Below are 13757 nucleotides of genomic sequence, written 5' to 3' on the forward strand. Positions count from 1 at the left end.
GATGAGCTGTACATCCCCGCGCCCCAGGATCCCCACTCCATTGTGTTGATGGGTTTCCTCTCAGAAGCTGCGCTGCCTCGGGGACCCCCAGCCCGGGTCGGTACCGGGGGGCCGGGGCGGGGGTCGGAGGCGGCGGGGCCGGGCGCTGTGAGTAAGCAGAGAGAGAGGAGGGGGTGGTAATTAGAAGGGAGGCACTCGCCGCAGCAAGTTCCCACAAATGGAGGCCCCGCGGCCATAGACACCGCACAACAAAGCGCCGAGCAATTATTTGGCTCCAGCGGGGGGGGCCGGGCCAACGGGGGCCGGAGGAGGGCGGGCACCGGCTGGGACCCCCCCTCGGCCTCCGGGGGCACCGGGAGAACCGCGGGGGTTTCAGCGCTGCGGGCCCGGTCCCGCGTTCGGGCGGTAGTGAGGGACGTCGCCGCTGGTCGGAGTTCGGCGGATCCCCAGCAGCAGGGACGCGTCCCGGTACGGCCCCGCCGGGACCCCGCGCCCTCACCGGGCTGAAAGCGACGGGATCCGCCGCCGGGCGCGCAGCCAATCCCGGGCGGCGCGGAGCACCCCCCCGCTCCTCCTGTTGGTCTCTCTCCTTGTCAATCATATTGGTGGTAGCCAACCGTGAGAGTGTTTTCTGGCAGCTCCCGCCCAGGAGGAAATCCGCCGTCCTGCCTCGGGACCTTGTCAATCAATCAGGGGATGGTGATGGGCTCCGCACGCTCTCATTGGCCAGTGGAGATGCTAATCAGAGATTCTCCCTCCCATTGGATCTCCGCTTCCGTCCGTCATATTGTCAGTTCGCTCCCATTGGCGGAGCAGTCTCTCCATCACCGCGTCCCATTGCTCTGCGGAATTGCCGATCAAGAAGTCGGCACTGGCTGATTGGTCAGCGCCCGCGAGCCGGGCGGAGATTGGGCAGGAGACCGCCGAGAGGGCGGGTCGCGCAGGGCGGTGCCCGAGCAGCCCCGCAGGAGGAAGATGGCGCCGTGAGGGGGTCGGAGCCGCCGCCGCCGCCGCCTCGGCCGGTCTGTGCGGGTCCGAGGCGGAGCCGGGCGCGGCTGGGCGGGGGTTGTCGTGCGGGGGGAGCGGCGGAGCCGGCACGGTCGGGTCAGGAAGGGGAACGCGGCCTTCTCGGCCCGCCCAAGCCTTGCGCTGAGCGGGCGGGCGGCGCTTCCGGGGCCCGGGTGGGGGCGGGCCCGGCGCCTCGTCCCGCCTCCCCGGGGAGAACCGCCGCTACGGCCGGGAAGGGGGGGGGGGCGGGGAGGTGGATCCCGGTACGTGGCGGGGCGGGGGCTGCCCGGGGGGGCTGCGCGGTTGGAGCCCCAGGGCGTCTCTTGGTACCTCGGGAGGTGCGCTTCGCCCCGCTCCGTGTCCCGGGGGTTGGCCGGGATGGGAAAACACAGAGCTGGTGTGGAATAGCGGGATAAGGCCGGGCAGCGCTCGGTCTGCGCCTGTCAAGAGAAGACAAAGTGATTCCTCGGAAGGCTTGGCTGCTTTGCGAATGAGCTGCCCGATGTCCCGCTGTTAGGTGTGAATTCCCAATGCTTGAGCTCAGGGCTCAGCGCTCACGGGTCAGCATTGTTGTGCTCTGTGTGCAGAAGGGGCCGGGGGTCGCTTTTTCCCCGTGGCTGTGCTTCCCTGGGTGGCTCAGAGTGCTGGTGGCACGCTGAGGTCTTTGAGGGGCCTCTGAGTCACCTTCGTGCTCCAGGAGCTGCTTAAAAACGCTTCATTGAGTTGATGGGCTCCGTCCTGTTGGCTTTAAACCAGATGCAGAAAGTTAGGCTCGTGTTCTCTTCCCCAAAAGAAGGCCATTACACAGCGCTGTGCATCACCTTACAGCTGCCCGGGCTGTCAGCACCCATCTCTGAGCACAGCACTGATTTCTGTGCACCCATCAGCAGGACAGGAGGGGCATTTCGGGAGCAGGGAAAGCCTGGATGGCAGATTGTGTGCCCTGCGTGCCTGCAAAGCGGAGCAGCGCTTCCTCTATCGGAGCGGGGCTGTTACACCAGCTAATTAAAGATAAGGCTATCGTGATAAGGCTTGAAATTGCTATCTTAAACCACACACAGCGTCCCCAGAGGGTGCAGGAGCTGCTGTGTGACTGTGTGCAGGTGCCAGCTTTCCTGTCCCAGCATTGCAGGGCTGTGCGTTGCCGGCCAAAGAGCTGGGCTTGTCGTGGATGGGGAGAAAAAACCATTTATCCTCTCTGCATCTCTGGGAGAACATTAGAGATAATGGCACAGTTTCCAAACTAAATTGTTTTTTTTGTGCAGGGACGAATGCACCAGATGTACTGTTTCCATTGTTTGGAGATGGTTTCCACATAAAACTGTACTTGTGACAAGCAGAGGGGAACGGGAGAGTGGCTGGAAAAAAAGGACTTTTATGAATTGCTGCTCTTCAGTTGCCTCAATGGAAAGCACTGTCTTGTTTGAGGCTCTCCTGGGGGCGTCAGGATAGCAAACGGGGCCTGAAATTCTCCATGGGGTGTGAATGCGTGCCTGACTCGGAGCAAATGTCAGCTCTGTGATGCGTTGTGGCTAGGAGGAACCCTGGGTGAACACGTGGGCAGCCAAGCTGCGTGCTGCCAGTCACCTCCAGGGTGGGACAGTGTCACTGCAGGCCGAGACACAGGTTGTATAAGGAGGACACTTCTCCCCCCCCCCTGTCATCACTGATGTTTATTTGTACGTGCTAATGGGATCTCTCTGATGTCTCTCTCTCCAGCCAGCTCAGCTTGCTCTTATTTGTAGTCAGGGCTGCTAATCCTCAGCAGTGCCCTAATTCTGCAGAAAGGAAGGGTGCAGCCTTGGGCTTGGGCAGCTGTGCAAGCTCCTGGCTTTCCAGGAAGAACGCATCCTTTTCTCTGGCTGTGAGCACGCAGTGCCTCTCACCTTTGCTGCAGAGAGGGTCTGGAGCGTGGACTTTTCTCCTTCAACACTTCTCTGCCTCTGACAAGCTGTGAAACAACCCGTGTCTGCCTTCCTTGCGCTGTGCCATCCGTTCAGCCCTGCTCAGCCCCACATCTTGCCTGCGTGGGATCCACCAGCGCCCTGCCACTGCTCCCTCCCAGTCCCTGCTGAGCAGCAGAAAGCCACTTGCAGTGCTTACACAACTTGTTTTGTCTGGCACCGTGCTTTGTGTGTCTCCCTTGCAGCGTGGCCCTGCCATTGCATCTCATTGCTCCTGCGGTCTGGGTGTCTCTGTGCACAACCCCAGCACAGCTGCAGCTCAGAGATGCCCTCCATGAATCCCAAGTGCTTGTTATTCCTCAGCTTGGCCATAACTCCCTGCTGAAGTCAGGACATCGTCAGCAGTGGTAATAAAAGAAATTCGAGCTTGGACAAGTTTTCCCTGGCACCTTCTTGAGGCAAATACTATTAAGCTATTGAACCATTCAGTGGCCGCTGGATGGGGTTGAGTGGGAGATTTGCCAAAGGATGCTTTGTGGATGAAACCTTACCAGCCTACAAGAAAAGAGGTAACAAATGGTGAGGATTTAGGAGTCTGTGCCCGTGCTGCTGTGCCCTCCTGGCTCTCCTGTGGCTTTTCTCAGCTTCCTCAGGTCCCGCTGCCAGCCAGCGCCAGCAGCTCTGCTGTTCCCCCAAATGACCTTTTAATTACATAATGACTTGCAAACATTCAGCACCAACAACATACCCAAATAATTGAAACAATGTTTTTCCAGCTTGGAAAAACACCAGTCTGTATCTCTGACCCCTTCTGCAGCTCCAGCTGAAGGCGCGCAAGGTTCCGCATCTTGGGTGACGATGGAGAACCCCAGACATCGATGGTCTCAGCTCTCACTGCTCTCCTCACTCCTGTCTTTCTGCTTCCTCCTTGCAGATCGAGCAACAGCATGGCTGCCACTGCTGCCGTCAGCCCCAGTGAATACCTGCAGCCAGCTGCCTCCACTGCCCAGGTGAGTGCAGGTGGTGTGAGCTCCTGCTGGGCCGGGGGCAGTGCCCCAGGTGTGGGCCTGCAGGCAGCGTGCCCCACAGGAGGAGCTCTGCTTGCAAGACAGGCTGGGGAGCTGCATTCTGGACACGTTCCCAGCTCCAGTCCTCACTCCTGGCAGAGCTGTTGCTCCTAGCAGTGCTGTGTTTTCCTTAAGGACCTCTCGGGTCATGTTAGCAGCTGATTTCACAAGGTGGTCTTGGGATTATAACCACGTGAAGCACTGCAGGGTGTGTGTAATGGGTGTGAGTGGCAACAGACTTGAAGGGCGTCTGCAGCTTTATGGAGGTTGTAAGAACACAGACACGGGATTAAAAGGCAGCCAGCATCCTGATGGCTAAAAGCAGTGCGACTGGGGCGAGCTAAAGGCACACGTGATACGGCTAATTAAGCAGCTCACTTAATAAGCAGTGTTTAATTGGCGCGGACTGAGTTACTTTCGATAGCGTGTAGCCTTTCCCTCTCTGACTCAATCTCAGTCCTGTTTGGTTTAAGACCCTGGCTCTAACATGCCTGTCTCCTTCCTGGTTCCCAGGACTCCCAGCCGTCTCCGCTCGCCCTCCTCGCAGCAACATGTAGCAAAATTGGTCCCCCAGCAGTGGAAGCCGCCGTGACTCCTCCTGCCCCTCCTCAGCCAACGCCTCGCAAACTTGTCCCCATCAAACCTGCTCCTCTCCCTCTGGGCTCTGGTAAGAACAGCTTCGGGATCCTGTCGTCGAAAGGGAATCTCTTCCAGATCCAGGGCTCCCAGGTTGGCACCTCCTACCCCGGGGGGCAGCTGGTTTTTGCCATTCAGAACCCAACTGTCATCAGCAAAGGGACTCGCTCGTCTGCAAACATCCAGTACCAGACGGTGCCCCAGATCCAGGCTGCAGGGGGGCAGACCATCCAAGTCCAGCCCAACCTCACCAACCAGATCCAAATTATTCCAGGCACGAATCAGGCCATTCTCACCCCATCCTCATCCTCTCACAAGCCCGTGCCCATCAAGCCAGCACCGGCGCAGAAGAGCGGAGCTTCACCGGTGCAGGGCTCGAGCAACGTGGTCAAGTTAAGCGGTGGCAGCAACGTGACTCTCACCCTGCCTGTGAACAACCTGGTGAACGCTGCAGAGTCAAGCACGCAGGCTCAGGTGGTTGCAGAGAGCCCCTCAAAGCCTGGCAAAAAGACTCGAAAGAAAGCCATGTCACCCAGCCAGCCCTCCGCTGTGGCTGTGGCCGAGCAGGTGGAGACGGTGTTGATAGAGACGACGGCGGAGAACATCATCCAGGCGGGGAACAACCTGCTGATCGTGCAGAGCCCGGGCTCTGGGCAGCCTGCCGTGGTGCAGCAGGTGCAGGTGGTGCAGCCCAAGCAGGAGTCCCAGGTGGTGCAGATCCCACAGCAGGCCCTGCGTGTGGTCCAGGCTGCCTCAGCCACGCTCCCCACCGTCCCCCAGAAGTCCTCCCAGAACATCCAGATCCAGACGACAGAGTCCGCTCCTACGCAGGTACATCATCTGCTGTGACGTCCCTCTGCCCTGGTTCTACTCCAAGCCCTTCCTCGGGCTTTTAAAAAGCTGAAGAGTTTTGTGAGACACATCCCCAGGTTGGCATCAGGTTCAGGCGTGGATTCTCTGATGCCCAAGAAGGGTTGGGAGTGCAGCCGCTCCCTCACTGGGGCTTTACTGAGCCTCTCCCTGGCTGCCTCTTTTCACAGGACTTTTAGGAGCACCGTGTCTTTGCAAACTGCTGCGCTTTCAGCCTCAGGCTGGAGTTATCCTGCCTGTCAGAAGCTTGGGGAGGTGGGAGAGCAGACTCACAGGCTGCAGGACTGTTGCTGGTGTTACCTTTGGAAACCAGGCTGCAAAGCTAAAGCAGCCCTCTGCTGTTGTTGCGGGGCCAGGACCAGTCTGCGGGAGGCCCAGTGTCTTAAGAGGCGTGGGCAGCTTCTCTGTGGCTTCCTGCAGGCCCACACTTCTGGATTTCTGAGTGGAGATTGCCCTTCCCTGCTGGCTTCAACCAGTCTCATTCTTTTTCTCTCCCCCCCCCCCCCCCCTCCCATCAGGTCTATTTCAAAACACCATCGGGTGAACTGCAAACAGTGCTGCTCCAGGAAGCCCCGGCCGTGACGGTGGCTCCATCCAGCACCTCCTGCAGCAGCCCCGTGTCCCGCAACTCTGGCACAGCATCCAGCAGCAAGAAACCAACCGCACGCAAGGAGCGTCCGCTGCCAAAGATCGCGCCTGCCGGAGGAGTCATCAGCTTGAGTGCAGCCCAGCTGGCAGCTGCAGCACAGGCCATGCAGACCATCAACATCAACGGGGTGCAGGTCCAGGGTGTGCCTGTCACCATCACCAATGCTGGAGGTGGGCTGCGTGCTGCGCCGCGGCGGGCGGGAGGGACGGGGGGGGACAGGCGGCCCCTTCCAGCAGTGCTCTTCACAGCTGGGATGTGGCAGCTCTGTAAACAAGCCTTGTATCCCGAGGCTGAACGTTGCTGGGTGTTAGATGTCAACAGCTTGTCTAGCTCTCTTCGCTGCAGGAGGCTCTGTGTGTTTCGTAGGGGGGCTCTTTGGCTGCTCTGCTGGTTGGCTGTCAGGGACAGCAGTTAGCACAGAGCTGCAGTGTGGTGCTGAGCTGCAGGATGTGGAATCGTAGCCTGGTTTGGGTTGGAAGGGACCTTAAAGATCATCAGTTCCAACTCTCCCCTGCTGTGGAATGGTTGCCTCCCACCAGACCAGGCTGCCCAGGGCCCTATCCAGCCTAGCCTCGAGCACCTCATGAATGGAGCGTCCACACAGGGGCAGTGTGCCAGGGCCTTACTGCCCTCTGAGTGAAAAATTTACCCTGCTGTGTCTGCTTTGGGCCCCTGAGTGACTCTGTTTTCTCCTGCGTGCTGTGCAGAGGCAGCGAGCTGCACCCAGGGATGAGTTTGTGTCACCTCTCCTTGCACCTGCCGTGCTGCCGAGCGAGGATGCTGCTGCTTATAGCCAAATACTGCCCATAGCCAAACCAGGAGAGGTGCCTTCACGCATGCAGGCTGTGTCATGAGGCACTGCCACTCCCTCAGCTCCTCTGTGGAACAAGTGTGTGTCTTAAACTGAAAATAACCAGACACAGCCCCGGGCCTGTGAGCCACAGACAGCCTTGGCGCACTCCAGTCTCCCTTTGCCCGCCAGGAGCTGCACGTCCCCATGGCAGCTCCGTCCTCCCTGCTCTGGCAAACTGTCCCCAGCCCAGAGCTGGCAGCTGCAGGGAGCTGAGGGGAGGAAGTTAGGTCTGAGGGAAGTTTATCTGCTTTGTGATCCAGAAAGACCTGCTGACGTTTGGTGGTTTCTCTCCCAGCAAGAACCAGCAGGAGTCCCGACTGGGTTTTGCAGTCAGAAGCTGTTCTTTCTTGCTCCACTAAACGATGTCAGCATAAAACGTGGTCCAGTGTGGTTTAGTGCTCCGCAGTGGACCGCTGTCATCACTGGGGTAGCTTTTAAAGGGGTTTTTAATTGCTGCTTTGTGTTGGGTGTCAGGAGATGGCACAGGCAGATATTGCTGCTGTCTGCGCCGCTCCCCGCACCGTGCCACAAGGCTGGCCAGGCCGTGCTGAGCCCTGGCTGTGAGGGGACCGGTAGGACCTGCTGGCTCCACGAGTGGAGGCTGAGCCTGGTTTTCTCAAGGACCAGAAGGGCCTGTGTGTATCGCCGTGCTGTCAGAGAGCTGCCCTCACCCTGGGCTTAGCACATCTCCTCGCAGTGTTGCACTGACACCTTTGCTCTGCCCGCATCCCCTCTGTGCAGTGACCTCCTCTTTGCTCATCCATCAGATCCCACTCCTTCTCCTTCTCCTTCTCCTTCTCCTTCTCCTTCTCCTTCTCCTTCTCCTTCTCCTTCTCCTTCTCCTTCTCCTTCTCCTTCTCCTTCTCCTTCTCCTTCTCCTTCTCCTTCTCCTTCTCCTTCTCCTTCTCCTTCTCCTTCTCCTTCTCCTTCTCCTTCTCCTTCTCCTTCTCCTTGCCTGCTGCCCCCAGAGCTTGCTGACGCTGACCCCATCTTCTTCTTTCCAGCCCCCATCACGGCTGCCCGGGTGCTGTGCAGGGCCCAGGCTGCCACCTCCGTGAGTGCCCGAGCGTGGAGCGGCCCTTAGGGTCCAGGGTAAGTCCCATTTTTTTTGGTCAATATATTGCACGTTTTTTCAAAGTTTCTTTTTTGTTTCCTCTTTGGTCATTTCCCCACCCCGAAGGATCAAACCAAAAACTTTGAAAAACCGCACAGTATATTCAGAAAAAAAAAGGGACTTACCAGCCCCACTTGGGGCCAGCATGTAGCAGCGGGGCTGTGGCAATGCTGCATGTGGGGCTGGGGTGCCCAGCTGGGGTCCGTCCCATTCCACACGCGTGGTCTTTCCCCCGGCCAGCCGCTTCCACAGGGCTTCAGTGCACGCAGCATGGAGACACTCGCAGCCCCTCAGGCACGGGGGCTCGCAGGGCAGAACCTGACTCCCCGTTTCCCTCCCCAGGCCAACAGCAGCTGACTGTGCAGAACGTCTCTGGCAACAATCTGACCATCAGCGGCCTGAGCCCGACCCAGATCCAGCTCCAGATGGAGCAAGCACTGGCCGGGGAGATGCAGCCGGGAGAAAAACGACGGCGGATGGCCTGCACCTGCCCCAACTGCAAGGATGGGGAGAAGAGGTGAGCGGTGCACAGAGGGGAGGGGGCTCAGCTCATAGCAGGGGGGTCTGCGCCCATTGCAGGGCTGACGCCTGCCCCGCTGCATTCCTCACCAGGCCTGGGGACCAAGGGAAGAAGAAGCACATCTGCCACATCCCCGAATGCGGGCGGACCTTCCGCAAGACCTCGCTGCTGCGTGCTCACGTGCGCCTGCACACGGGCGAACGTCCTTTTGTCTGCAACTGGGTGTTCTGTGGGAAGCGCTTCACACGCAGCGACGAGCTGCAGCGGCACGCGCGCACGCACACAGGTCTGTGGCCCTGCATGCACCCCTCTCGCTCCCAGGGCGGCCCTCTGAATTGTAGCCCATGCTCTGTGAGGGCTGGGGTGATCTCAGGCTGCCTCGGATTGTCTTTAGGATGTGGTAGAGATACTGGGAAGGGATTGGAAGGAGAGCTGTTGGAGGGGGTCTGGAGGAGAGCTGCAAAGATGATCGAGGGGGTGGAGAGCCTCCCCTGCAGAGACAGGCTGAGAGAACTGGGCTTGTTCAGCCTGGAGAAGAGAAGGCTGCAGGGCGACCTCATTGCAGCCTTTCAGTACCTAAAGGGAGCTTACAAACGGGAGGGGAGTCAACTCTTGGCAAGGGGAGATGACAGCAGGATGAGGGGAAATGGCTTGAAGTTGACGGAGGGCAGATGGAGGTTGGATGTAAGGGGGAAGTTCTGTTGCTGTGAGAGTGGTGAGGTGCTGGAACAGCTGCCCAGAGAGGCTGTGATGCCCCGGCCATCCCTGGAGGTGTTCAAGGTCAGGTTGGATGGGGCCCTGGGCAGCCTGGTCTGGCATTAAATGGGGAGGTTGGTGGCCCTGCCTGTGGCAGGGAGGTTGGAGATTCATCATCCTTGAGGTCCCTTCCAACCCAAGCCACTCTATGATTCTGTGAACACTGAGGGGCGTTTCGCTGCCTTTGGGCTGTCAAGGTGACCATGGGGCTGCAAATGAGACCTGCCACAGGCGTCACCACCTCCATGGCAGGTCCCTGTGGCCGTGACTGGGAGCTGTGGGGACGCAGCAGGGCTGTGGGTGGTGACAACATCCCCGAGGTCCCCCAGCCCTGACGGCCTCTGCTCTCCCCGCAGGCGACAAGCGATTCGAGTGCGCGCAGTGCCAGAAGCGCTTCATGCGGAGCGACCACCTGACGAAGCACTATAAAACCCACCTGATCACCAAGAACTTGTAGGGCTGGGAGCCACGTCTTGAACAAACAAAACCCCCCCCCTCTCCCCCCATCCTTTGAGGGGCCACGGTGAGGATCCGCCAGGCGCCGACCTGTCACCCCACCGCCCTCACAGCACTCCAGTCTCCCCGGCCGCCCTTTGAGGGCAGCCGCGTCCCCTCCAGCACAGCTCTCAGGGGACGTCCTCTGCCACCGTGTGGGCTTCACGCAGAAGCAGCCCTCGCAGAGGGGCCGATCCCCCTCGTGGAGCCGTGGGGCAAAGCACCCGGCATGGCCCCGGCACAGCGGGGCGCGCAGGGCTCGGCACACCAGGGGCTGCACCCTCCGATGCGGGAGGGCCGAGAACGCCTCCACAGCACATTCCTACTTTATATTTAAAATCTATAAATAGTTATAAATATCTATATAAACCCCTTTGGAAGGTCCCTTTTTTTCTATGGAGATCGTTGCCTTACGCTCCCTGTTCCCGATTACCAACACTGTGTATGGTGAGTGCTTTTTTTCCCCATCTTTATTTAATTGCTCCCTCCTCAGACCTGCCCTCCCCCTCTCCCATTTCTTTTTCCCCCTTTTCTCCCCCTTTTTCCCCCTTTTCTCCCCCTTATCCCCCTTTCCCCCCCCTTTTTTTCCCCACTTCTCTCCTTCCCCCCCCCCCTCCTGCGTTTCTTTTCCAGCAATGAAGGTTCCTTTCACTCTGATTTCTTTCTCACTCCTTTCTGTTTCCAAGTGACGTGGCGTTTTCCCTTTCAATCTTGGGACTTTAATCTCCTTTATGTGCTTCCCCCCCCAACCCGGACTGTGTATAGTGTACATTGTATCATAGATTATATTGCTTTTGTGTTTACTGCGTTTAAAAGAAAAGAAAACAAAACGAAACATATGGCTTGTTATTTTTGAGCTTTTAAATTAAAACAGATCCACTTTATTTTTTAGTTGTAACTGCCCACGGTTGTTTTCTGCATTGTGACAGATCTGTTCTAATTACCTGTAACCGGTTGGCCGGTGTGGAGGCAGCCGGGAGCTTTTCTTGCTCAATAAATTTGGTCGCCAGAGGCAAACCCCGCTCCGCCCAGCTCCTTTCCCCGCCTCCATCCCCCCCCCGCTGCCCCCAGCCCCGCTCCCGGTGCCCCCGTCCTCCCACCGCATGGGGGCGCTGTGCGCTGCCTGCCCCCGAGCAGGGGTGTGGCCGGTAGGCGGTGCCTCCCTCAACGCGGCTTCCTATTGGCTCCCAGATGGGCGTGAGGCCGGTGGGCGGTGCCCTCGCGGCGCGCCTTCCTATTGGCTCAACACCTGCGAAAGGGCGGTGAGGCCGGTGGGCGGGGTCGGCCGCAACGCAGCTTCCTATTGGCTCCCTGATGGGCGGTGCCGCCCCGCAGCGCGGCGCTCTATTGGCTGATCTGCGGGGGGCGGGGATATAGCGGAGCGCGGGGTTCGGCCGTGCGCCGTTCGGTGCCGCTCCGCTGCCGTCGCCATGGACCTGGGGCCGCTGAGGATGGGCTACCGCGGGGACGAGGAGGTGCGGGGCGGCCGGGGGCGGCGGGGCCTCGGCACGGGGATCCCCCGACCCTCACATCGCCCCGGTGCCCGCAGGCCTTCGAGGAGCGGCACCTGGCTTCCCGGCACCCTATCGAGCAGTTCGCGGCTTGGTTCACGGAGGCGGCGCGGTGCCCGGCTGTGGGCGAGGCCAACGCCATGTGCCTGGCCACGTGCGGCAGGTGAGTACCGGGGCTGGGGGCGTGTGGGGGGCCGTGCCGCCAGGCCTTGACCGCCCCCTGCCCGCTATCGCAGGGACGGGAGGCCCTCGGCCCGTATGGTGCTGCTGAAGGGCTTCGGGCGCGACGGGTTCCGCTTCTTCACCAACTACGAGAGCCGCAAGGGGAGGGAGCTGGTGAGCGCCGGGCTGCGGGCGGGGATCCCGCGGAGCTGTTCCGGAGCTGCGTGGCCGCTGACGGCTCTCTCCTGTTCTCCCTTTCCACGTTTCAGGATGCCAACCCCTTCGCTTCTGTTGTCTTCTATTGGGAGCCGCTCCACCGGCAGGTGTGTGCGTGGTGTGGGGCGAGGTTGCGTCTCCCCCTTCTCCCCCCCCCTTTGGGGCTCTGTGGGATTTTGGGATTCGAGCTTTCAGGTTCGGGCTCTCCAGGTGGGATTTGGCTGCTTGTTGTTCCTGCTGTGAGGGGCAGGGCCTGTGCAAAGGGAGCTGTAAGGAGGGAGGAAGCAGATGCTGAAGCAGGGTGTGCTGGGATAGGACAGGGGGAAACAGTTTCAAACTGAAAGTGGAGATTTAGACTGAATATAAGGAGAAGGTTTTTTGCAGCGAGGGTGGTGAGGTACAGGTTGCCTGGAGAGGATGCTCCATCCTTGGGGAGCTTCAAGGTCAGACTGGGTGAGGCTCTGAGCCTGAGCTGTAGGTGTCCCTGTTCATTACAGCATTGGATTAGATGACCTTTAAAGGTCCTTTCTAACTCAACAACTCCATGAGTCTTAACAACACAGAACCCAGACCAGGTATGGGATGAGGAGGTCAAGGGCTTTGGGGGCTGTTGGGCCCCCAGGCAACCAGTGCTCGCCTATCCCTGCCTTGCCCAGGTACGGATTGAGGGCTCAGTGAAGCGGCTGTCGGAGGAGGAATCGGAGCAGTACTTCCACTCCCGCCCTAAGGGCAGCCAGATTGGGGCAGTGGTCAGCCAACAGAGCACCGTCATCCCAGACAGAGAGGTGAGCAGGGAGGTGGGACCAGCAGGACTCCCCCCAGCTGCCACGATCCTGCCCTGATTTCAACACCTTCCCTTTCCCTGCAGTATTTGAGGAAGAAGAACGCAGAGCTGGAGGAGCAATACCGGGACACAGCAGTGCCAAAGCCAGCTTACTGGTGAGCCACGCCGGTAGGGAACTGTGGTTCCATCACACCCCGCAGTGCCCCTCACCACCTGCATTTCTCTCCCCCAGGGGAGGCTACATCCTGCAGCCGGATGTGATGGAGTTCTGGCAGGGCCAAACCAACCGCCTGCACGACCGCATCGTCTTTCGGCGCCTGCAGGACAGCGCAGCCCCCCTGGGACAAATGACCCATCGGGGTGAGGATGGCTGGGTGTTCGAGCGCCTTTCCCCATGAAGCTGCACGTTCCTGGATGCTCTCGCCTGTGCCAAATCCCCCCCACGTGTCCCCTGCTGTGTCCTGAGGAGCTGCGGCCTCCCTCTGCCCTTCCCTGGTGGTGCTGGGGGGGCTCAGTTCAGCCCCAGAGAACCCAGATCCCTTTGTGCTCACAGCAGGCAGAGGCAGGTCGGTCCCACAGACCCCTGCTTCCCACTGCCAGCGTGTGAGTAGCAATTGCCCTTGGTGGTGTTAATTAATCATGTGAATGATTGTGGAAGGGCACTGGTGAATCCCCTGCCCTTATCCTGCCCTGCTGCTGGGACCAATCATGCCTTGTGTTTTAGCTAGAATCATGCCTTTTTGCTCAGTCGGTGCAATAACTTCTTTAATTGTGGCTCTGATGTTGCTGTGAGTGTTCCTGGCTGGCTGTGTGTCCCATCTCCGTGGGGCTGTGGGACCCCAATCCTCACCCCATCTGTACCAGCGCCGCTCCCTGCCTGTACGTGGAAACAATAAAGTTCGATCAGAGCGGAGCAGTGCAGTGTTTGGGTTAATGTTTACCCAGCAGAGCTGGGCTTGGCTGCTCTTCCCAGCAGATGGTGCTGCCGGCTCAGCCTCTGCTTCTTCTGCTCTTGGGCCGTTTCCCAGTGAAACCAGGCGCTGATAACCTTCCCCCTTTCCCAGCTTTGTGCGCTCAGCCTCTGGCTCTCGGGGCAGCAGGGGGTCAGGAGGGTCCTCACGTGGCTCAGGTCCACCCACATCCTTATGCTGTGGTGCAGGAGCTGGGAACCCCCTGGGACTGAGCGCAGCCTGCGATGGGAGGTGGCAGCAA

The 13757-nt window shown here is 59.6% G+C and overlaps 2 protein-coding genes across 5 annotated transcripts; both read left to right on the top strand.

Moving 5' to 3' along the window:
• The first annotated feature begins 940 nt into the window (after window positions 1-940).
• SP2 (Sp2 transcription factor) lies at window positions 941-10876 on the top strand. 4 transcript variants are annotated; one of them, XM_048927017.1, is made up of 7 exons: window positions 941-1022; window positions 3847-3922; window positions 4493-5446; window positions 6004-6304; window positions 8444-8618; window positions 8714-8907; window positions 9734-10876. In XM_048927017.1, exons 2-7 carry the CDS (start codon window positions 3860-3862, stop codon window positions 9832-9834), a joined length of 1788 nt encoding a protein of 595 aa, XP_048782974.1. In that variant the 5' UTR covers window positions 941-1022; window positions 3847-3859; the 3' UTR covers window positions 9835-10876. The 4 variants fall into 4 exon arrangements, with proteins under 4 accessions (XP_048782974.1, XP_048782975.1, XP_048782973.1 ...); XM_048927018.1 differs by lacking the exon at window positions 941-1022 and adding an exon at window positions 1302-3491; XM_048927016.1 differs by lacking the exon at window positions 941-1022 and having other exon boundaries at window positions 1302-3922.
• Window positions 10877-10975: 99 nt separating this feature from the next.
• Window positions 10976-13456, top strand: PNPO (pyridoxamine 5'-phosphate oxidase). The gene is made up of 8 exons (XM_048926485.1): window positions 10976-11134; window positions 11234-11347; window positions 11422-11546; window positions 11620-11719; window positions 11815-11868; window positions 12418-12546; window positions 12630-12700; window positions 12778-13456. Exons 1-8 carry the CDS (start codon window positions 10976-10978, stop codon window positions 12941-12943), a joined length of 918 nt encoding a protein of 305 aa, XP_048782442.1. The 3' UTR covers window positions 12944-13456.
• The last annotated feature ends 301 nt before the right edge of the window (window positions 13457-13757 follow it).

Source organism: Lagopus muta, chromosome 25 (assembly GCF_023343835.1).
Source record: "Lagopus muta isolate bLagMut1 chromosome 25, bLagMut1 primary, whole genome shotgun sequence".
In the NCBI taxonomy this organism is placed as follows: domain Eukaryota; kingdom Metazoa; phylum Chordata; class Aves; order Galliformes; family Phasianidae; genus Lagopus; species Lagopus muta.